This window comes from Oculina patagonica, chromosome 9, assembly GCF_052425735.1.
Source record: "Oculina patagonica isolate OP01 chromosome 9, crgOcupat, whole genome shotgun sequence".
In the NCBI taxonomy this organism is placed as follows: Eukaryota; Metazoa; Cnidaria; class Anthozoa; order Scleractinia; family Oculinidae; genus Oculina; species Oculina patagonica.
The window spans coordinates 27,604,977-27,628,959 of record NC_135766.1 but is presented as its reverse complement, the minus strand read 5'-3'; the positions used below and the strand labels follow the sequence as shown (position 1 = coordinate 27,628,959).

Below are 23,983 nucleotides of genomic sequence, written 5' to 3'. Positions count from 1 at the left end.
CGTTATTTTATATCAACTTCTATGCAGATAAGGGATATATATAATTCCTCCCGAAAAGGCCTCCCAGCCCCAGTATTTTGATCAGAATATAATATTTTCACAACCACTGGTAACGCGAGAAACCTTTTCGAGACATGAAAAACGTACCATAAGAAATGCGTCATAAAACAAAGACCACATATCACACTGTATTGCACTTAGTGCTTTTTGGTGAACTGGTTAAAATGTGTACTGAAGTTCCTAGGAAGTATATCGATAAAGACAGTGATTTCTCCTATTGCATAGTTATAAGATACTCAGGATAGCACTGACTATCGAAAAATACAACATAAATGGATGGACTTCCTTGATTATCAACCACTGATTCGTATAATATCTCTGCCCTGGAAGGATTTTTCGGAGGTGGCACGATCATTGATGAGTTGCCTACACAATACTGCCCAACCAGGACTCGGGCAAGGTACATGTGGCGACCCCCACTTCCTCCCGCTGCGTATCTTACGGAGTAAGAGGCGTTTCTGGCAAAATACACTCCGCGCCCATAAGCAACTCCTGAAAAGGAACACAAAACATGCATGACCGATATTTAAGTACAAAGCACGTCTTAACGAATGATACAAGACAGCAAACAGAAAAGCAAATCAAGAACAAGTGGTTTGAGGATTGAGTGCATAAGGTTGCAACTATTCCGAGCCCACAGCTATAGTAAAACTTAATCTCCTTTTCAGAGCCTGCGTTCCCCTTAACCAGCGGTCGGGAAATTCAACAGATCTGGAGGAATCCAAAAACGGAGCCAGGAAATCCTGGTTCCCATTTGATTGTGCGCGTGCGTCGGAGATTGTGGTGAAACGAACAAGTTTTTAACAGGCAATCATATTCAGACGCCTTTGTGGCGGGCTTTCAGAATAGCTCAGAGGTCCCGATTCCTGGCGCAGACCAGAAGGATCGCGGCCTCTGGGTACAAGATTGAGTAAAACCTTGCAATTAACGAGCGCCACGCACGGGGAACATACTACTTATTAACCGAGAGTGAGGTCATTACAGGGGAATCTCAGACCGAGGTCTTGATGTATTGACCGAGCGACAGCGAGGTTAATACATCAAGCTCGAGGTCTGAGATTCCCCTGTAATGACCGAACGGACGAGGTTAATAAGTTATTTATTATATGGCCTTAAAGCACTATTCAAAAACTCGCTCTCGCTCTCTGTGGCTCTCTTCGTCGCTCATACTAAGGAAGTATCGGTATGCTTATATTTTTCTTTCAGTTATTGAAAAGATAGTTATATTTTGTCGGCATTTTTTCTTGTTTTTGCCCCCTCGCTAGTAGCTTTTACTCACAACTCAAAAAACCGTCGAGCCGAGAAAAAAATTTTATAATGCCCGATCATTACAAGAAAATAATGCCCGCTCAGCAGCCAATCAGAGTGCGCGTACTATTGTAGCCATATAATAATAATACTGTATCCTCACCATTGGCTCCACAGAAGCTTCTGTTGAATCCTTGTGTGTTGATGTGCGTGATGTTTTTGCTTTGGGTTCCATGGAAAAGCTGTAGTTCACTATTTCCTCCAATATCTTTATCCATCTTCTGTTTTCTTACCATGTAAGACTTGTAAAGATGAGGATTTTGAACTCGCTCAATTTTCACAATATTCGCTCCACCACCAGTAGTTTGAAACCTGCGCACTACATCCTGGTACTCAGAGGAAGTCTGGGATAGAGGTACCAAGTGAACTGTCATGTCAGGGCGTGGCATTGGCGTCCAGTGTTTAGGAAGAGCAATTCCTGGAGATAGAAATGTCTACTATGTTAACCTGGAAGTTAACATGGCAACAGATCTAGATAGAAGACTTTCAATTTTAGTTTTCCTTCAATTCTAATATCGAACTGAGATACTTCAACTTTATTATCTTATCTGAGCTACTCGCTGACCACTAAATGCCTAGCTACTATCTGGGGGCACTCTAATACGAGTTTTGGGAAAGAGGACTCATAGAGAAACACCTTGTATCAGTAACTAGGTTTTCTAACACTGATGTTTTAAATAGGCTGGACGTACAATACGCATTTTCACCAAAACGATAAGCATGCTAGTCATTACAAAACGAACATAAGTGAGCCCTTTTATTACATGAAGCAAACAGAAGTCACTGATCTTGAAGCTTTGTACTGTGGAGATGGACTTATATTCGCTTTTTTGGACTTGTGATGCCACATCAAACAACATTATTACCAGTAATGTACTGTCACTCACCTTCTTCAGCCCCCTTCACCTTCCTGCCGAGTGTTATTTGTTCACCAGTCCTCTGTCCGCGGCCAGTTTTTGCCTTCAAATCGATAACAAACTGGTCTGCGCGTAGAGACACTTGTACTCTGGGTTCATCTTTGCTGTGCGCCATCTCAATCTTCGCGTTTGCTTTCGGACCGAACACCATTTTTGTGCCGTTTATTTCATAACTCCATTCAATGTTCTTTGACACCAGCAGTGCCTGTTCTTCCTCTTGTTTCTTCTTTGATCGCTCGTTAATCTCTTTCCAGATCTCCCCAACCATGCTGGACACTTCACTCGGTTGACCTCGTACGACAATGCGATCAACAGCAGCCTCAACTTCAAGTTTGACGTCACGGGCCTCAGCTTTTCTTCTCAGACTGTTAATCTGCTTGTGAGAAAGTTCACTAATGACGTCACTTTCGACTTTCTCTGTCGTACAAGCTTCGGCGAAACCTTTCTTTAAAGATTCCACGGCTTTCTTTACACTTGCCTTGTTCTTGCCAACGACACAAATGCTTACAGAGTGCTCGCGATCGTGACTGGCGCGTTGTCTTTGCCTTGGCTCCCTAGCGTCTGTTTCGTCTGAGGAGGAGTCACTTTCTTCTTCGTCCACATCTTGCATTGCTTGCATTGGTTGTCTCTGCTGCTCTTGTAAAAATTCCTGCAACATCTGAGCTTGAAATACAACCACCCTCACTTTGCGAACACTTTTACAACCTCTGCTGAAGTTGTTCAGCGCTTGAAATGTCACTTGAGCCGAGTCCGCCGCGGACAAGCCATACCCGCCAGTTCCAACACTTGGAATGGAGATCGATGTGAGGTTGTTTGTATCTGCGAGGCGGAGACCCTGCTCCAGACACTGCTGAAGATGTTGCTTATCCGAGGAGCCTGGAATAATGTGAATGATGCGAGGCTTCAAGTTCCCTCCACTAGTCATCACAGCTGAGCCTGCGGACTGCCTGCCCAGTTGGCTGCACTCTTGTTGCACCAGTGCACCCCCCCTTGTTTGCTATTGCTTTGCTTAACTCGCCAGCGTTATTCATGTTCATATCTGTGCTGTTGATATTCATGATCGCGTCGGTTTTCTCTTTAGTCAGATCATCATTTATGACCTCAACACTGAAGGGACGATCCTTACCGATGGGTGTGGTCATACCTTCGTTTGAATACGACGAGTGTCTTTGGTGCTCCTGTTGAAATGCCGGTAACATCTGAGGTTGGAAGACTACAATCCGGACTTTACGAACGGTATTGAAACTTCCGCTGAAGTTGCCAAGAGCTTTAAATATCAGGCTAGCCGAGTCGACAGCAGACAGGCCAAATGCTCCAGTTCCTATTGCTGGGATGGAAATGGATTGAAGACCATGTGTCTCGGCAAGACGAAGACATCTTTCCACGCACTGTTGAAGGTGATCCTTCTGTGCAGAGTCTGGGATCAAGTGAATGATGTGACGCGCTTTTAAATTCCCACCACTGGTGATTACTGCTGTTCCACCTACCTGTTGTCCCAGCTGAGTGCACTCAGCCTGCACTTGAGGGCCGCTGGCTGCTTGTACTGCCTTGCTTAGCGCCCCCGCAGTCGCCATATTCATGTCTTTGCTGGTTATATTTACAATGGCGTCTGTTTTCTCCTGGCACAAGTCGCCTTGCAGAACTTTGATGTTCACACGCCCTGTTGACCCTGCTGCGGTTATTCCGAACTTTGAACGAATACTTCTGAATAAACCACTCATAGTGCTTGCAGGACGAGATTTGTACTTTGCTTGCAATTTGTCCATCTCTTGTTTGAAGGCAGCAGTTAGTGCGTGATCTTGTTGATACACCGCAAATCGAATATCCTGCACCTTAGAACCTGGATTAGTCTGGCAAAAGCTGATCGTTTCTTCTAACATGATCCTTGAGGCTGTATTGTGTGGGAAGTTCAGTTTTCCCGTGCCTATGACAGGAAATGCAATCGACCCCGCTCCAAGCTCTTCACCCTTCTGTAGACACTTTTGGACAATGGCCCGTAGGGTCTAAGACAAATAGGAAATTAAAATTGTAAACAATGGAAAAACTTCAACAACAATTTCTCTTTCAATTTCATTTTTTCTTTCTGCCAAAGAATCACCCTTTCCAAACTTGCTTCAATTCAAGTTTTACGCGTCAGAGTACATCAGTTTCCCTTAGTTGCGTTGCATTACAAAGTGAATATGTGAAAGACATATAATTTTGTGATCTACGAATAAATGATGAAATGAATGAAATGATCCTTGCAGTGTGTAATCAATTTCAGCAATTGCATTTTTTTAGCCTGAAACAAATTCAAGGCTACAACGGGATTTGAACCCATGCCATGACCTTCGCGATACCGGTGCGTTGCTCTACCAGCTGAGTTATGAAGCCTTGATACGTTGGGAGCAGGTCAATTGTAGGTCCTAATGTCCGGCATGTATGGAGTAGATGACAAAGTGAATATATGAAATACACTTATGTGAACTTCGGATAAATGAAAAAATTGGATAAAATGATCCCAGCAGTGTGTAAGCAGAGTTCAAAAAGACACTTGACTCTCAAAGCCTTTCCTCCTGCTATGGAAACTGCCGTCAAACGCCAGTCTTGAGGATGGTGGGGGCTTTTGTAAAGAATTTGCGTGGCTTCGCAATCCTGAATTATGCTGTTGTAATCTGTGTTCATATCTACCCAAGCATCATCATCTCCCGGGGGGGGTACTCAGAAAAGTTTTATACGGGGAGGCTCCGCCCCAAGTTCTAACCCCTTACCCTTTTATATACCATTTTTGACAGAAATTGTACCCCTTTCGTATACCTTTAACTGAAAAAAGGTACCCCTTTCATATACCTAAGAGACATGGCGTGGACTTAAAATAGGACGTGTTCTTGTCATTTTTATGTAGCGCTTAATAAATTAAAATAATACAGCCATAAATTGCGTCTGTTCGAAATATTTTAATTAAAGGCCCTTTTAAATAGCCAAATGACAGATTTCCATACCCTTTCATATACTTAAACTCGTGAAATCCCTACCCTTTTATATACCTGACGCCTGAAAAAGGTACCCCTTTTCGGGCGGAGCCTCCCCGTATAGGCCATTATAGGGAGTACCCCCCCCCGGGCATCATCTTTGGTTTCAGTTTGTCTTAATCTTCGTTAATTACTAAACATATCATAAAACATACACTCACCAACTCCCCTTGGCCACCCTTCCATTGGCAACAATTAGTGTTGATCACGTGACTAGCCAAGGGTAAGCCAGGTGATGCAGTAATGTCTCCAACGTTTGGAGTTGGCACTGCAGGAGCACCAGCATTGGCAATGGCTTGAGAGGAAGCTCCGTGTGAACAGACCAATACATCAGCCTGCAATTTAAGTTAAAGAAATTAATTTTGTTCATTAATTAAAACTACACACAAAAAACATTCTTTTCGGGCAGCGCTGTGGTACGTTTCGGTCCGTGTGGTTATTCTGGATCCTGGTTAAGCAACCGAGTACTGGAGACAGTGCGTTAAGGAAACATAAGGGATTTCTCCTGATTGCCCGAAAGCCTGATAAACTGTTGGCCAAGATCAGAAATTTTGGGTTACTGTGTCAAGGAAAACTGAGAATGAAGCACTCTGGGTAGTTGCACGTGAGAAAGCAGTTCCGCTTTAAACTCACCTTCTCCGTTGCAATGTTCCCAGGTTTCCATGATATTTTCTGGCCTTGAGTCATAACCAATATAGAACTATCAGTACCGCTAACAGCAGCCTCGTCGTCGTCATCATCACCGTCACTAACGTCGTCGTCGTCGTCTTCGTCTTCAGCATCACTTCCTAAAGAAGCAGAATCTTCAGCCGCTGCTTGGGTGCGCATGCCATCTCGCCTTTGGCCAAAATTCTTCTGGACTTGAATTGCACAGTCTTGATCCTTTTCCACCGACTTCACAAGGCGGTCTCCTTTTTCGCTTTCAAAATACTTCCGGAGGCCTGGTTGCTTCACTTCAAACGTCTCTGACTCAGTGTTTCTTATGAGAGCATCAAGCTTCTTCCTTACCCGGATCAAGCCTTCTTTGTTTCCAGAAATGTCAAAATCGTCGTTTCCTTTTCCTTTCTTGATCTTCACTTCAAAACCTTTCAGTTCTTTTTCAATGGAGCGCAAATCTTGCTGACGAAGCTCTGCCAGATACCTTCTGACAATTTGGGAAGTACATATAAACTGCTCCTCCCTGATGCAGTTGGTTTCTAAGAAGGTAGTTAGCTTTTTCATGACCTCTATGACATCATCCCGGAAGCCAGCAACGTATGTGTCATTCCAGTTGTTTCTGTGAACACGGACATCTGTTTCCTTGTTGATTTCCTCACACAGCTGCCGCCATTCTGGTGTTTTTAACAAATGCTTACTCTTATCATTCACTTGAACTTTCTCTTCCAACATCAACTTGTTCACGTGACTCGCGGCCTTGTCCGCATGCGCAGCTGACGTGCCAATAATCCTGGCGTCTTTGTCGATGACGAAAACTGCCTCCACGTTGTTGCTTTCCAACTCACGTTTGACTTTCTGTAGCCCTTCGTCCGAGCCTAAAACTTCCAAGATGCTATTGGACAGAGTCAATTTCTTTTCAACCATGTCTGACATTTGTTTGTAGAACTTCATAGTTGCCTCAGTAAACTGTGGCTGAGGACCTTCGAAATAGATCTCTTCCCCTTCGGTATCCAACTTTATTTCAAGCTCCTTGTTCTTTTGTTGAAGTTTCTCCGCAAACTTGATCTTCTTCAACAGAATTAAGCGTTCTTCAGGAACATTCGGAACTTTCTTCTTCAGATAGGTTTTTCTGGTTTCCTCCCGGTATATCTCTTCCAATTTAGCTTTTAACTTTTCTTCGTAATCTTTAACATCTTTGCTCAGTGAAACAATTCTAGCAACAAATGAATCAGCGATAGATTTGACCAGTGGAGGATCTACCCCCAAACAGGCGCGAACACTGGATAACTGAGCCACCACGGCTTCCCAAAATTCCTTGTTGACTTGAACGTCGCACTTCGTAAATCTGCCGAGGTAGCTTTGTACTTCATCAATGCACTCTGACTGCCAGGAATCATTTGCGCCCTCTCCCCGATACAATATTACAGCCATTTTGTTGTTCGGTTTCCAGGTAATTTCACTCTTCTTCGCAGCCAGTGACTTGTTCAGTTGATCAAGCAACGGTGTGGTTGTGATGAATTCCATTACATCCGGGTCTACAGCTATGTGTAGCTGCTGTGTTTTCGGTTCAGACTGCTGGCTCTCTTGAGTTTTATCAGCGCCGCTCGCACTCGGTCCTAATCCGCCTAAATCGTCTGGTACATCACTATCTTTACTTTCTAGAAACTCGTGGTAGATTTTGATTGACAGCTGCGCTTGGTTCAAGACGTGTGGTTTTTCTTCATGTCTGGCTAACACTCTTTCCATATCTGTATACGAAAGAAGCTAAGAATTATACCAGAACTATTGCACGTAGAATAATTTGCTTGCAACTAAACAATGGATCTGTTTGTTTCTTTCGCATATGGTTTTCAATTATATATAACTGGCAGCTTTCCTCCACATCTCGAAGTAGAGTGGAAAGAGAAATAAGAAGAACATCTGGAATGAAACCTGTGGTAATAGCTATCCACAGATATCCTATCTTAAGAGCAGTCAGCAAATATATCACCATTTTATAACCAAGAGTAGTAAACATTTAATTTCTATTTATTAAACTCAAATTCAATCACAGAGGTCATGGAAAAAAATAAATTAATCCAGGATATCCAGCAAAGTATGTTTAAACCATGAGAGGATGAGGTCCTCTCTTGGTTTAAAACGCTTTAGCAATGTAACTTCACTAAATATCCAAAAACCATCGTTTGCCCACAGGTCAAACTGTAGCTTTACATTTATTCAGAACGCTTGTATTCTTTCTCGATTTAGCTGTTCTTATCGCTAGAGCTTAGTAGTCATCTACATCGTTGTCTGCTGAAAACAAATCGCTAACCGTACTAACAAATGAGTCTACGAACCTCTTGGATCTTGAAACACAACCACAGCTCGCCCACTTTTAGGTACAAAGTCTACCTTTTTCACAGGACCCCCACTGTTTCTTCGGCTTTCAAAGTGCAGTTCAATGGCATCATGGGTAGTGTTATCAGAAAGACCACTGACAAGAATGCTCGTACAAACAGGGACTTGTTCGATGGAAACTTTAGCAGAATCCAAGCCTCTTCTTTCGCCTTTGGTCTTGATTTTTCTGAAATCTAATAAATTCATCAACAATCGTTAAAACCGTTTTCTCTTCACCTGTCTTTTTTTCTTTCTGATCAAGAGAGTCAAATTTCACTTCCGGTCGGGTCACAAACCGCGCAAAGTGGAGACCTGGGACATATGGAGGCGTAACGTCAGAACAAGAAAGTCACCCCAAGAACCAAACAAACAGAACGAGATTCGTCGAAATGAAAGTTTCTTAGTCGCCACCAATATATTTGCTCAAATTTTAGCTTAAGCAAAGCAACAGCATAAAAGTGTGCTTTACAAACAGGACTTTAACCATGAGAGGATGTTTTTCTATCTTCTGTTTGTTTTGACGTCATCGCTCGAATAGCCCCAGGACCTCACTTTGCGCGGTCTTTTACCCACCTAGAAGTGAAATTTGATGTTTTAAGACGGCTTTAACTCGGTAAAGAAGAAGCGATCTCGATTTTTTTCTTTTGTTCACATAACGATCCTGTGTAGATTACATCAAGCAAATAGTGTGATTGAAAACAAAAATATGGAAACTCATATCGCCTTTTCTTACGAAAACTAGGCTAATTTACATTAGACATAAATACAAACCACCATGAAGTGCTGTAGCTAGACTAGACTTGGTTTAAAATCTATAAATCGATAGATGCGATATTTTTTGAAAGAAGATTACGTCTAGCCTAGTTAAAATTTTGGTCATTGTTTTGACATTGTGCTTGACGAGAAGAGAAAGTTACGGCAGTGGAGCAATCCTGTTTGCAGAGCCCATGTTCCCCTTGGCCAGCGGTTTGCTGTATAAGGAAAACGAGGACTCTGAGGGCAGGATTGCCACAACAGAGATAATTTTTTATTTTTTTTTTTTTTTTTTTTTTTTATTTTTTTTTAAAACAGCCTTTAAAAAAAAAAAAAAAACGCCCCTTTCCCCCGGGGAATTTTCTCTTTTATTGGTTCCGATTTCTTTTCTTTGTGATTGGCTAGAGTGATTACTTTGGTCTTGGTTTTACGTCCATACTTAAAAAAGAGAATCACGCCCAAATTTACTTGCCTGTAATGGCATTGACCATTGTGACAAGGGCGTTGCCATTTTTAAGCTTTTGTACCTCCTCCACGTCTTCACCACTCATTGCTTCGATGAAGTTTATCACGCCGTCCTCAGTCGTCGACTCGCTCAGCCCACAAACTAGTAATTTATTCCGTTCAAACTGAGGTTGCTCTTCGACGTTTTCTCCGATTCCAGCAGTTTGGTCGCCACCCACCACACTAGACAAGCTCTGCGCACGCCTCATTCCTCTTTGACCACGGCCTCTATTACGAGCACTATCCCGAGGCCTCCCACGGTTTTCCTGGCCGCGTCGGTTGGAATCGACTCCTCCGGACGATCCGAGATCAGAATCGTCACAGGCTCTGTGTGCTCCTGTATTACCGCTGGCCAAGTCGCCCAAGAACACCGGAGGTGCATTTCTTCCACGATTCTCCCTTCTTCCTTGATTCTGTTGGCCTTTACCTCTCTCAGAATAGCGCTGCCTTTGGGAGAATTGAGACTGATCATGTGAAAACTGGTCTCCTTCATTGAATCCTCCAGGATTTTGGTATTCTTCTTGTCTCTGGAAATTGTTTCCTCGTCCTCTGTAGCCCCGACTCTTGTTCTTCGGCTTTGGCTTTGATTTTTGTCCTCGACCACCCCAGTTTCCATGTCCTCTTTGAGGCTGAAAAGTGTTGTCAGCACCAAAACCCCATTCCTGAGGCATTAATGGAACTGGCATTCCCATACCATTGTCTCTGAATCCTTGGTAATCACCGTGACCCTGTACAAAGCCACCTCTCGGACCACCCCTCGGTCCTTCTCTTTGCCTTCCCCTGACGCCTCCACTTTGCCTTGTGTTTTGGCCTCGATAAGCTTGGTATCCTCCCCTTTGTTCCATATTGTTATTATCGAAACTGTGTCTCCTAAAATCGCGTACTTCTTTAAACTCTCCTTGTTCCCTATGCATTGTATTTTCATTTCCAGAGCCCCTCCTGTTTCTCCTTCCTCGAAAATTCTTCGGCTCAGCTCCTCTGGAACTTTTTTGCTGTCCTCTCCACTCCCCTGCCTGGTTGCTGGGACCGTCCACTTGAGATCCATGAATTCTTCCTTTCGGTTTCACTGCAGGAGGCTTGGCTGCCACTGGAGTTTTGAATATATCCATTGGATTTTCCATATCCTGGAATTCCTGTAACTTCTCACTTGCTTTGTCGATGTCTCCACGTACGTCATCGCGGCGTAGAATTCTCTTGATAAGGACAGGCGGTAGACAACTGAATACTTCTTCAAGCTTTTTCAATTTCTCCTCCATCTCTTCTGGGTCCTCGTCTTCTTGTATCTTCCTACTGGCAGCAGATGACAACTCCGCTGTTATACCAATGTCATCGTTTTCTTCCACTGTGTCATCTTCGTCAATGAATTGACTGACATCGAAGTTCTCTTCATCTTCTTCGAGATCTTCGTCTTCTTCTTCGTCTTCTTCCTCCTCCTCTTCATTGTCATTCCCTGTTAATCAAAAGCCAACAATATTGCAGTCTTCTTTGCAGCCGTCATTTGGGACGTCACGTAACACTCCCCTCCAAAGAAGGGGAGCGTTGCGTGACATCCTAAATAACGTCTGAGAAGAAGACTAACATTTTGCGGTTTTCACGAACTTCCAAACACTGAAATTTAAATTAGACCTCAACCAACGGTTAACACTTTTTGCCGCTGTCAGCCATCCAAGCGGACCTCTCGGGAAACAGAAGTTCACTTTAACCGGGTTAAAAGGTCAAAGCGGTCGGTTATGATTGGTAGGTTTCGATCCATTTTGTTTGTTTCTGTTTATTAAGCAAGGTTCCTTGGTTGTCGCCATAATTATGATTGACAGCAGCGAAAACGCAATCGTGAGTTGGGTTTTGAACTTAAGAGTTCACATGTTTGTGAAAACTGCAATAAATTATTCTTGAAACGAGTCAGTCATCCGTTTTCGTAATATGATTGAATGATTCTCTGTAGTTTCCTTTACATCGTAGGAAACTACAGAGAAATAAGCTCTAATACCTAAGCAATGAACCCAATTTGAACAAGGAGGTTAAAGATTAGCGAAAAATGAGGCACATAACGAACGAAAAACGTGAAATATTTGGGCTAAAAATGTTTTAAGTACGCCATTCGTGACGGAGCCTCTTAAAAATAAACTTCTTTCCGTTAGTCTGGAGGAACACAGGGAAACCCACTTGCTGAATGTCATGTTTGTTCTCAATACGTCACGTAGTGTGGGTTCTCTTTATTGGAAAGAATAAGGATATGTAGGAAACCTGAACGACGGTTTTCAGTTGATATTAATTCAATATAACAGTGCATTTGCCTGTTATCAGTTAACGTTAGGGCCTTATTTTGTTGTTGTCTCAGTATTAGAAGTTTTTGCCGATTGCGGGAACGGTGTGTAACAGAACTTCCTAAATTGTGTTCCATAGTCTGTGTACATGTGTCAAGATAGATATATTTACCTACAAACAATCTTTGTTTTCCCTAGTAACACAGTTAGTTTGGGATGTTGTAGGCTATATCTAATGAAGCAATGATAGCAATTTTCAATGTGATGCTGTTTCGAAATGTACAACTACTTCCGCCTTAGGAAATAAAATCCCCTTCCACAAAGGGGGATTACCCTTTAGCGGGCGACAAAACAATATTTAACCGATTGGCCTAAAATTAACAGCAAGTAAGTAGTGTATTTCAATTTAAAACTGCTTGTTCCACGTAGAAATGCTGCAATCCATCGGGGAATCTAGGCAATTATTGAATTAATTTTGCTTTTTAATTTCACACCGCAATAGCTCAACTAGCACCTTTGATAATTTTGATAACATAGACAGAGTCGATAGAAACTAGCGTGGGAATTAAAATAGACTGAATATATTGCGTTCTAAACTTAGTTGAGCAAACTTATATAAAAATTAGAAGTGATAGCTAAGTGAATGCCCACTCGACCACACTACAAAAACTGTAAAATATCTCACTCCAAACATGTACGTACATAACATTCACTGTTTGTTCGAATTGCACTGACTTACCGTATAAATAAGAACTGTCGTCCATTGCTGATGTGATGGTTGAAAACGCTCTTCAATGGCTTTGAAACGGGGAAAAGTTCTAAACAGAAGAATGATATGTCATGTTAATCACTTTGGTGAAACTGAAACTGACTATATTACGTAAAGAAATAAATATCAAAATGCAAAATAGATCAAAATAAGGTAATTTTGAACACAAACGCTTTGGATCGAGTGTAAACATAGCTAACAACATAAGTATAAATGATGTCTGCAAGCGTGTGTGAATGCAGTCATCATACATCTTTGCAACAGAGGAAACAAATTCATCGAAGTTATTTATAATTTACGTTGCCAAACCTTGTCGAAAACATTGTGAACAAGGCGCAAAATTTTGCGGCCAGCTCGCGAGTCCGACTAAAACCTTCCTAACAACTTACCGGCAATCCGTATAAGCTTGCAACTAGATGATTTCAATGCTTTTTATGAAATAAACACCATCATCAAACAACTTACTTTTAAGTTTGCAGTGTTGCAGTTTCGCTTTTCATGAAATCGTATTCCTGGAACAAACACTTCCGGATTTCTCGGAAAACCGTCGGGGGAACGGGAGACTGGGAACAAGCTATTTTACCTGAAAGGGTCTTTCCCTTTACGCGAAATATAACACTTATTCTTTTATTTGAATGGAATACGAGCCTATAGCTAAAAGCATTAAAAAATTAAACCTAAGATTTCTGTTCGATATAACTTTGCCACAGAGAAACGGGACTACAGCATGGAAGCGAGAACCTCGTCTACTTCAAGAAGAAAAGAAAGGCGGCGACAGCATTTGAAAAATAAGTTTTCTTTTCCTCTTTATTCCTGTAATTCATTACAAGAGAAATGTAACTGACATTTAGTTTTTATAGCCCGACCTGAAAAGACGCTTTTATCGACCCTCCTCCCTCCCCTCCCCTCTATTCTTACTGTCCAGAAGGTGAACGCTGTTTCAGGTAAATGCGGGCTCTTCTAGAACGCTTGTTCCCAGGGCCCCAGAGTTGTTCGCTTGTCACAACGATTTGTCACGGCTTGATCAAGTCACTGATCGACGTGAGATGGGTCCTAGAAAACAAGGATTAAATCGCACAAAGGCCGCTCAGAAGGAAAGCAACAAAAACAAGCACACCAAATCTCTGAAGAACAAGGTCAGAGATGTACAAAGACTGCTTAAAAAGGTGAGACAAATGTGAACAGCGAAACTAAGTTCATTTGCACGTGTTGCACCGAACTTGTTCGGCAGTGCCAAACAACTGCAAACAATCTTGTGGTTCTTGTGCATGAACTTCTCGTTTTAATTTTTAACGGTCTTGCCTGTCATTCAGTCACTAGAATTTCGTATATTTTGTACAAGATGGCTAAAAGGAAGAGGGTGAAATAGGCTAATTGTTTCTTGCTGTCAAACAGACCTCTATGCACCTTTCAGTACCACAGGTAGCCCACACAACGTGTTAATAAAATTGCTGTGTTTTTAAATTTGAAGGAAATGTATGAGAATTACTGAAGATTTAAAAAATATAATTTTCCAGTAAGCCACAAAAACAACCAATTAGAAAAAGAAACCAAAACCAATTGTCACTCACTCATTTTTTTTATTCAGAGTAATTGCTTTGGTTTTGGTAATGGTAAATTTGGTAATTATATACCTGCCAACTTTTCCCAAGTCAAAAGCATGAGATTGCCATCACCTCATTCCAAAGATGTTCCGACTATTCCGGAGATTTCCGAAGATGTTCCGACGACTTCCAAGCATTGCCGATGAGTACCAAAGATGTTTTGACGACTTTTAAATGTTGCTGAAGTGTGTGCAACCATGAATAACGATGCTGATTTTCTGCATTGTATTTTGCCGAAATTGAATAAATTGACATTTAATGGGTTTTAAGAGTAAGAAATCGGGATTTGTCAGTCAGGTGTGAGAAAATGGTTTGTAAGCATGAGATCAATATTTTGGATCCACAGGTGTGAGACTCATGCATAATGCGTGAGAGTTGGCAAGTGTATAATTACATTTTCTGATTTATCAGAGCTCAGGGGTATAAATAACAGGTGGGAGGCGGAAAAAATAACCACCTGATTTTGATTTTTGATTTTTCAGGCTCAAATACAGTGTCTGGTTAAATGTTTCTTTTACTGTGATCCAAATTTTCTGCCTATGATCACCTGTTGGAAATCTTAGTTACATCCCTGCAGTGCTGGAAATTATTGTTCTTACTTAAAAGGACATGTGTCCTTCCAAACTTTTATTTTGAACGGACATATTAGAAAATTGGTCGGACATCAATTTGCATTTTAAATCAAACACATTACATGTAAATTTTCCAAGACACAGTCAAATAAGTTCTCAGACATCATGTCCGAACATATTGCAAAATTGGCCGGACATTTTGGCATATTTGATCGGACAATGTTCGATGACCGACAGTAATTTCTAGCACTGTCCCTGAGAGCTGAAATCCCTAAGTGCCATTGAGAGATCAGATCACCATGAATTTATGCACAAAATTATTCTTCAATCACTGTCTTGTTACCAGACAAGTGGTAGACCAAAAGCAATGTGGCACAGGACATGAACAAGTTTTATTTGAAAACAGAACACTGCTTTTATTAAATCTACAAATAGTTTCTTTTGTAAATACTTATCTTTTTTACTTTCAGAGTGATCTTCCAGCAACTGTACGAGTCGTACAAGAAAGGATGCTTGATGTGTTAAAAGAGACGATCAAGGATAAAGCAAAAGAAGATAAAGAGAAAACGATTTTTAAAAGATCCAAGAAAGTCAGGTTCTTTGGTGAGTGATTATTGTAGTTATGAAGCAATTTTTGACAATGCTTGTGGTTAGCTTTTATAGTACATGCAATTGTGGTTTGGGCAAAACTATACGTCGCCCTTATCACAACAAAAGCTAACTGCAACCAAACCAGGGTGAAGCAAACTACCTTATTCTTACTTATTTTTGTGAGTACTAATTTGAATCATGATTTTCGCTATTTCAAAATAATCGCAAAATTTTATATGCTCGGAAAAAACATTGCACGAAACTTAAACACGCAAAAATTAATACATGTACCATATTATATATCAAAAGTTAATAACAATTTGAAATGTTTGGAACTCTAACTTTATACCCTTGAAAATATCTTTCCGTCTTGGTTTCGACTGTAGCCTTCCTCTGATTACTGTTTTCTTGAGCTTGTAAATTTGCAAAAACCTCTTTAGCACAGTCACCAAAGTTTCTGTTTGCAGGTTCCTTGTAAAATACATTGAGCCAGACTTTGTATATTTTCAGTGGTTCCTTAGTCTTTGACGACTGATCGAAAAAAAACTGACAAAATCGTGAAATTTAATACAATTTTGCTCTAATTTTTGTTGTAATCGCAAAAATTAATACTCTCGAGATTCGGCGCCCAACTTTTCGCAAAATTAAGTACGCGCAAAAATAAGTAAGAATAAGGTAGCATCATTCGGTCTTTTCACTATTCCTCAGGGTAGGGTCACCCCTGTAGGAACCAGGATATTAAGCTTCCATCACACTTTGACCTGAGTGGGAGACGCGGTGGCCTAATGGTTAGCGCCCTCGACTCCGAGTCGAACGGCCCGGGTTCGAGGCTTGGCCGGGGCGCTGCGTTGTGTTCTTGGGCAAGACACTTTACTCTCACAGTACCTCTCTCCACCCAGGTGTATAAATGGGTACCGGCGAATTTACTGCTGGGGGGTAACCCTGCAAAGGACTAGCATCCCATCCAGGGGGGAGTAGCAATACTCCTAGTCGCTTAATGCTACGGAAACCGGGATAAGCTCCGGCTGTATGCCCCTCATGGCTCGGACACAGACTTTTACACTTTGACCTGATGCAGATATTCCCTTTTTAAGGTGAACAAAATTCAACTGATGTATAACAACTAAATCACCAAATTCCTGCTTGCCATCAACATAATTTATTTCCAAATGTTTTTTTTTTTAAGTTGAAATTTCTCTGTTTCATTTTCACAGAGAAAAGAAAGATTTTCAGAAAGTACAAGGCATGTATCAAAGAACTAAAGGATGATGGTACTCGGTAAGTGGATCATTTTATTTTTCTGTTCTGGTCACCTTGCAGGTGTGGTGGTCAAGTCCGTTGTATAAGTGACTTTTTGACTTACAATCTGATGGCCAATAGTTTAAAGGACCTGTGTTCCACAAACTGCATTTAAAGGCATGCCCAAACTTCAAATCTTAAAGATGAGGGGAAGGGGGGGAGGGGGGGGGGGGTAATGAAGGTATGCTTTTAATTTCCCAATAAGAAAAGAAGGCAATGAAATAAATTAGGTCTTATTCGGGCCTCAGATTTTTCAGCAATGATGTTACTAATAAGTTTGAAAGCGATAAGGAGTGCAGCCCCCACCTAAACCAACACCCATTTTTTTTCAGTCAGGGATTGTGAAGCAAACATCAAACAAGATAGAAATTGGCTTTATTAAATGCCAATTTTTTTTTTTATTTTTGGACTTCCATCTCACATGGCTGCCACCTCATAGCTCACACTAAACCGTGTTTTTTATATTCCTCGTAGAAATACTGCATTACAGAAAGAGCTTGAAGAGATCAAACGACAGTGGAATTATGTTGTTGTGAGTAAAGGAAAAGTTGCTTATAAGCTCAGAAAGCACAATTTTTACAGAACGATTTATTTCTTTTTGTTCTGCAATGTTTGGTCACTGGCCATATCAGGGCTGCAAATCCAGGGGGGGGGGGGTACTCTCCTATATCGGGTATATAGGTATGCGCCGCCCCAAAGGGTATGGTTTTTGATTTGAGCCATTTTAGTCTGAAAAACGGGTATAGATTTTGAACATTTTGGTCTGAAATTGGGTATGGTTATCTGGGGAACGTTCACGAAAGCTTATAAACTAATTTTTCTTTCCAGCAACCGGGGCGAGTAGCTGGTGAGAGAGAAAGAGAAATTGATGAAATATGTCGTTCCAGCTAAATTTTACCTATTCATCTTTGTTAAGTTGACTTCCATTCAGCACTGATGGTCTGAAAACGGGTATGGATTTTTGAGGCCAGGTCTGAAATGGGTGTGGAAAATGGCATTTTTTGGTCTGAAATTGGGTCTGGATTTAGAGATGCGGGTGGCACACCCCCCCCCCCACCATAAAAAATTCCAAGGAGTACCCCCTCAACCCCCCCCCCCCCAGGCTGCAAATATATTCTTTTTCAATCTAAAGGACTTATGTCCTACTAAGACACCATTTTGGTCGGCCAATGTCCAAATGCATATGGCTGACTGACTGTTATTGCAGCCCTGCCATATATTTAAGGCTTCCTTAGTTTAATAATGTACATAATCTTTGCACCGAGGAATTAAAAGTAGGAACTAACCTTTTTGAGATAAAAGTGACAAATGTTAAAAGTTAAGCTTGGTCATACTAAAGTATATAGTAACTGTATAATTTAGTTATTTAATGTCTTTTTACTTTTTAGCATTTCCCTGAAGATACAAAGTACATCTCCCTTTTTCCACTGACACCATATACAAATGCAGCAGTTCGCGAGAAACAAGGTACCTAAAGTTACATACATAAATATGTCCGGCTTCTACATGTACCTAGGATTCACCTTGAGGGAGAAGTCCAGACTGGCCAAAGGCCACAAGCTTCCTTGGGGGGGGGGGGAGTCTGGGTATTTGCTCCTCCAGACATTTTTTTGAAATGAACATGTGCTAAGGTGCAATCTGGTGCATTTTGAGACACAATTTTGAGAAATGTTACAGTAGTATTTTTCTGGTATTAATTTTTTATAGTGATTTTTTTGGGGGGGAGGGGGAAGTTTGGCATTTTAGGGGGGGGGAAGTCCTACCCCTCAAATACCCTAGATAGTACCCTGCATGTAGGTTGCACTATGTCATAGCTATGTTGCTGCCACAATACTTTGTGAGTATTGACTAAATAAATGAGGGGAGTGACCACTTGGGGAGCAGGCCTGAAATTAGGTAGGTAAAGTCTGCTTCGAGCCTAGTGGCCCATACAGGCCGGAGCTTATCCCGGTTTCCGTAGCATTAAGCGACTGAGAGTATTGCGCCTCGAACCTGGGCCGTTCGACTCTGAGGCGAGCGCGCTAACCATTAGGCCACCGCGCCTCCCAGGCCTGAAATTAACTTACTTAGAATTGAATGAAATTTAAAAAAAAAGACGAATTTAATAAGAAATGGCTGAAATGGCATTGCACTGCAAAAGTAATTAGCCTTATTTTCTTTTGGCATGAAACAAATTCAAGGATACAATGAGATATTAGGCCACATCATTCATAAGGAACTGGACATTGAGTCCACCACATGAGCTATGATAGTAATTGAATTGCTTGCTGCAAAAACGGCGGTAGCGATTTTAAGCTGAAAATCCACATCACCAAAACTACTCCAAATTTCACACCTTAAGGTTTGTTTACGTCCACAAAACATTGCCTGTTTTTATTTTGGCTGGGTTTTGCTTTGTTTTTGAGAAAAAAACCTACCGACTTATACACGGGATCAACTAATACACGGGTAAATGCAGTATGCAAAAACCCCGGTTTGACCAGTCGGCGTCTTTTGACGTTCCTTTGTTACAATTAAACGAAGGAATTCCTAAAGACGCCGACGGGAAAAACCAAGTTATTTGCATACGTCATTTCTCAAAAACAGAAGCCAGCAAAAATAAACATAGTCACATGATTAACACGTCAACAAACCCGCAAGCGAAATTTGGAGTTCCTTCACAATGTTCATTCTTTGCTGGAATTATGAAGGCCCTTTTTGCAGTGAACCCATTAATGTTGTGATATCATCATTGGAACTTTTGGGAGCAGGTCAATTTTGGGTTATAATATTCCATGTATCGAGTACTGTAGATGGTAATTGAAAACAAAAACCTGTACATAACTTGAGTGAGATGTAGTTACCGGTAATACATGAATAAAAGTCTGTCTCCGAGCCATGAGGCCCATACAGCCGGAGCTTATCCTGGTTTCCGTAGCATTAAGCGACTACTGTAGGAGTATTGCTACTCCCCCCTGGATGGGATGCTAGTCCATCGCAGGGTTACCCCCCAGCAGTAAATTCGCCGGTACCCATTTATACACCTGGGTGGAGAGAGGCACTGTGAGTGTAAAGTGTCTTGCCCAAGAACAAAACGCAGCGCCCCGGCCAGGCCTCGAACCCGGGCCGTTCAACTCGGAGTCGAGCGCACTAACCATTAGGCCACCGCGCCTCCCACACCGGTAATACATGACTGGCTGAAATTATTATTACACTTGTATTTTAAAGAGTTGTATCCATAATTAACATTTCAGAACAAATCTTTAAAGTCATCTTAGAAAAAGTAAAAAGCGGAGAGTTAGAAGATGCATCTGCAACAATTGAACAAATGGGTCGTGGATCAAAAGAAATGAAAACACCAAGACCTAAACTAAGGCTAACTGAAGAGGTTGAACAGGCTGATCTGAGAGGAGAAAGTGGAGATGGTATGAAACACTGTAAATATTATGTCAAGACCATGTGGTACACTTGAAAGGGGCTTTGTCACAGATTTTACCAAACTTTTAAAGAGGAAAAATTTACTTTTTTTGTTGTAAGAAACCTAAAAATAATGATCCATATTCATTAACAAATGCTATATTAGAGCATTGCAACTGTAAACAAGCGTCCTCAGCTGCGGAAGGCTCAGATAGAAATGGATTGTGATTTGAAAAAATAATTAAGGCTTAATTTTTCAAATGGTTTCAGTGTGTCTCCAAAAAAAATCAACATTTATAGCTGTGGTTTGATTTCTCTCAGCAAATTACGGTTATATCTTCCTTTAGATGTTCAAAGGTAATGATTTCCATCCCATTGGGGTAAGTTGGCTACCACTAATTCCAGTGCAGTTTAGACCAAAAATCTGCAAAATTCCTGTGACAACACTCCAAATTCCAATTCGATCTTGGATGCACGCACACGTCTTTACGAGCTCCTAAGCTCTTCTGTGTCACATGGGTAAATAAATTACATTAACAATACATTTACATTTACATTTACATGGCCCCTTTAAAAAGAAGAATCAACAAGTTAGGGAAAAATTAACTTCTTGAAATTAGAAATAAACTGAAATCAAAAGCTAAATGCAACATACAGTATATTATGCTTCTTCACCCTTTTGGCACAAAATATCAGTTGAACAGCACTCCGATGCTTACAAGCTGCACCATTGTCTTTTTTATTTCTGCTTTCAAGGATGTACTTCAACTTTTATACTGAGTTTTGATGTTTTTAATTTGTGTGCTCCTTAATAGATGAAGAGCGAGATCCACCCAAGCTTAACCTTGATGATGACTTCTTTATTGACACAAGTCCAATTGCAGGTAACAAATAGTAGGGACAACAGAAAATGATCAGAATGAACTTGCTATATTACTTACTATATTATTGATAACTATTAACTCTGTCTTCGATTAAGTCTTGTCATTATTTACCTGAATCAGTCATCTGGTTTTTCTTGTGAGGGAAACTTAGCTTACAAGCCCCGTGGTTTTTTATTAGGTTCCCTCGCCATTTTGTTTTCTACAAATGTATTATCTTGTGTATTGATTTGTATTATTTATTTTTTTCAAAATTCTACTTTTTGTTTGTGTGGCAAGGAGCGCAAATTTTGCAATCCTTTGGGTGTTTTTAATAAAACAATAATTCCACTCGCGCCTGTTGGATGTGAGATAGCTATAGCTAGCCAACTCAGCGCTGCTAGACTCATTGGCTATCTACCATCTCATATTCAATGGGCACTCATGAAATACATGTTATTTAGTAAATAAACCCCTTCAGGCGGCTGGTATATTGGAGAATAATGCCCGAGGCTGAAAGATTGTCGAAAAATGAACAGTTGGCCGAGAAGCAAAGCTTCGAGGGCAACTGTGAAATTTTGAGGACAATCTTTCAGCTAAGGGCATTATCCTCCAATATACCAGCAAGCCAGAAAGGGGTTTATTAATTTTATTTTATAACTCTCCGATTAATTTCTACAACGTGCTTTATCGCCAGTAAATTTATAAGAATAAACCTACGTAATAAACCCGTTGTAACATGGTTGAAATAAATGCAAGTTGATTGGTTTATTTAACTCTGTGATCTAATAAAAAATTAGAATTGAATAAGGTGACTTTGTTTGTTTGTTTTGTGCTTGCTTACAAAATCGGGCGACGGATATCAAATCGGACAGGGTATATTCGCTGATACCCGTCGTCCAATTTTGTACCACGTGATGCGTTTTGTCCAATGAGCGTGCGCAAAAATTAATGGGTGGGTTATAATGTTAAATATATACATCATGGATATGTGCCGCTGGATTGGGTCCCAGTTCTGACCTACAGTAACAGTACAGTGATGGGTTCCAAATTTGGCCTTTAAATCTGAGATGGGGTACCCTGGGTACCAGAGGATTTTTTCTTGCACGTGGTGGATACTTCAATAGAGACATGACCGACACCGAAAACCGCGCAAGAAAAACCTCTGGCACCCAGGGTAGAGATGGGGTCGCTGAATGGGGAATAATTAAGTTCAATTTATACCTTTGTATTCCCAAATCAGATCGTTTTAAAGTGGGCCAATTAAATAATTTGTGGTAAAAAAATAACAATTTTTACAATTTTAACTCTTAAGCGTGAGACTGGGTAGCAAATTTGAGCTTCTGGGGGGGGGGGGGGGGATCTGAGACGTGGTAGGGGCTCTAGAACCTAGCAGAGTACCCCACCTAAATATTTCCATGCACCCCCCAGGGGGAATAGAGACACTGAGTTCTGTAGAGAGGAGCGTTACGTAACATCACAATTTAAGGCTACGAAGAAGTCTCGTATTCTGTTTGCACACCACTCGAAATCCTTGCATAAAAGCATTTTACTGTGTAATAATTTGAACAAGGTTTCTAAAAATTGTTTTCGAAATGCTTTGATACAAAGATCAACCTGTTAACATACCCTATTTATTCGATTAAACGCCGCTGCGTTTATTAAATTTTTCGTGATTCGAGTGCGGCATTTTATTTGAGGGAGGCGTTTATACGAGGGCGGCATTTCTTGCTTAAAATATTATATAGTATGGTAAATTAATTTTTTAAAAAAACAGAAAAAATGTTTTAGTGCTTGTATGATTTTGTATCATTTATATCTTAAAACATTGCTACAATCAAGGAAAATATTTTTGGAGGCTTGCTCAAACTTAATTATTACTGCATTTGCTTTTTGACTCTATTATTGGAATAAATGCCACATAATGATGCGGCGTTTTTTAATATTTCTGCTCTAGTGTACGGCATTTATTCGAGGGAGGCGTTTAATCGAATAAATACGGTAAGCGTTTTGACTGTTAATTTTCTCTGGCCTTTTTTAACAGGATCTCCGACTGGTGAGGAGGATTTAACAAAGAAGAAAAAGAAACCGTCAAAGAAGCTAAAACGATCACAGTTCAAGATTGTAAAAAAATAGTTTGGTCATATTAGTACAGTACCCGAGTACCATGGAATACAAATGTTAAGTCTTTTTCTTTCTATGATATATGTGAATGCCTATGTACAGCCGTCCCCCAAGGGGAGGGGGAGGGGGAGGGCTCTACACAGGTTATATGTGAATCTCTTAAAATAATTTATGAAAAGACAGCAACAATATTAAATTCAACAAGCTAAAGTTTATTTTCATACAGATTATCTCAAAGATTTTGTATATATTAAGACCTGGTTACACCATTTCGTAGACACAATTCTGTCACTTACATATAAACTTATCGATCAGGCGTTCTTTTTTTTCGCAGCGGAGGAAAAGAAGGCCTGATCGTAAGTTATGTAGAATTTGAATGAAGCTTCAAAATAAGGGCGTGGCATTGTAGAAAACCATTGTAGATTATCAATGTATACATAACGATGATAATCTACAAAATTAGAAAGCTTTTTTTTGTGGTAGAAATGCCAAAACGCCACAGATTCGCCACCTTTTGTATATAAATGTACTTTTCATTCAACTGAAAACTAAAATCATCACTTTGTTTCCGGAGAATGCTTATAGAAAGAAGTTATTTATTGAGCAAATAGAAAAGGGTTAAGAGTCTAAAATATTTAATTATAAATAGTCAGAATTTTTCTCTAATTCTGGTATTTTCTAATTTGTGTGCATATCTCCTTTTTTCCTTCATTATAATTCGGTTATTCAATAACTTATTTACTGTGTGCAGCATACAAATTTTGTATAGCAATAAAAATATGAACTCGATCTGTGAAGAAGTCTTGTTATTTTGTGTTACAAAATAAACACCTCGCTATACCGGACAACCCATTATTACGGACAGGAGCTGAAGTCCCGGCGAATAATAATTACGGAAAATAACTCCTGCTACTACGG

At 40.6% G+C, this 23,983-nt stretch overlaps 2 protein-coding genes across 2 annotated transcripts; one reads left to right on the top strand and one right to left on the bottom strand.

The window, feature by feature from the left end:
• On the bottom strand, nucleotides 1-13,139 carry LOC144664838 (protein mono-ADP-ribosyltransferase PARP14-like). Its single transcript, XM_078526059.1, is given in 10 exon segments — nucleotides 1-552; nucleotides 1,472-1,786; nucleotides 2,256-3,276; nucleotides 3,278-4,288; nucleotides 5,458-5,631; nucleotides 5,930-7,701; nucleotides 8,290-8,523; nucleotides 9,555-11,036; nucleotides 12,590-12,668; nucleotides 13,009-13,139. Coding segments are annotated over 9 exon segments (6,312 nt in total). The 5' UTR covers nucleotides 12,615-12,668; nucleotides 13,009-13,139; the 3' UTR covers nucleotides 1-274.
• Nucleotides 13,140-13,595: 456 nt separating this feature from the next.
• On the top strand, nucleotides 13,596-23,966 carry LOC144664799 (uncharacterized). The gene is made up of 8 exons (XM_078526017.1): nucleotides 13,596-13,785; nucleotides 15,266-15,398; nucleotides 16,601-16,664; nucleotides 17,160-17,217; nucleotides 18,074-18,152; nucleotides 19,919-20,089; nucleotides 20,897-20,965; nucleotides 22,986-23,966. The coding sequence occupies exons 1-8, from the start codon at nucleotides 13,666-13,668 to the stop codon at nucleotides 23,075-23,077; spliced, it is 786 nt and encodes a 261-aa protein (XP_078382143.1). The 5' UTR covers nucleotides 13,596-13,665; the 3' UTR covers nucleotides 23,078-23,966.
• The last annotated feature ends 17 nt before the right edge of the window (nucleotides 23,967-23,983 follow it).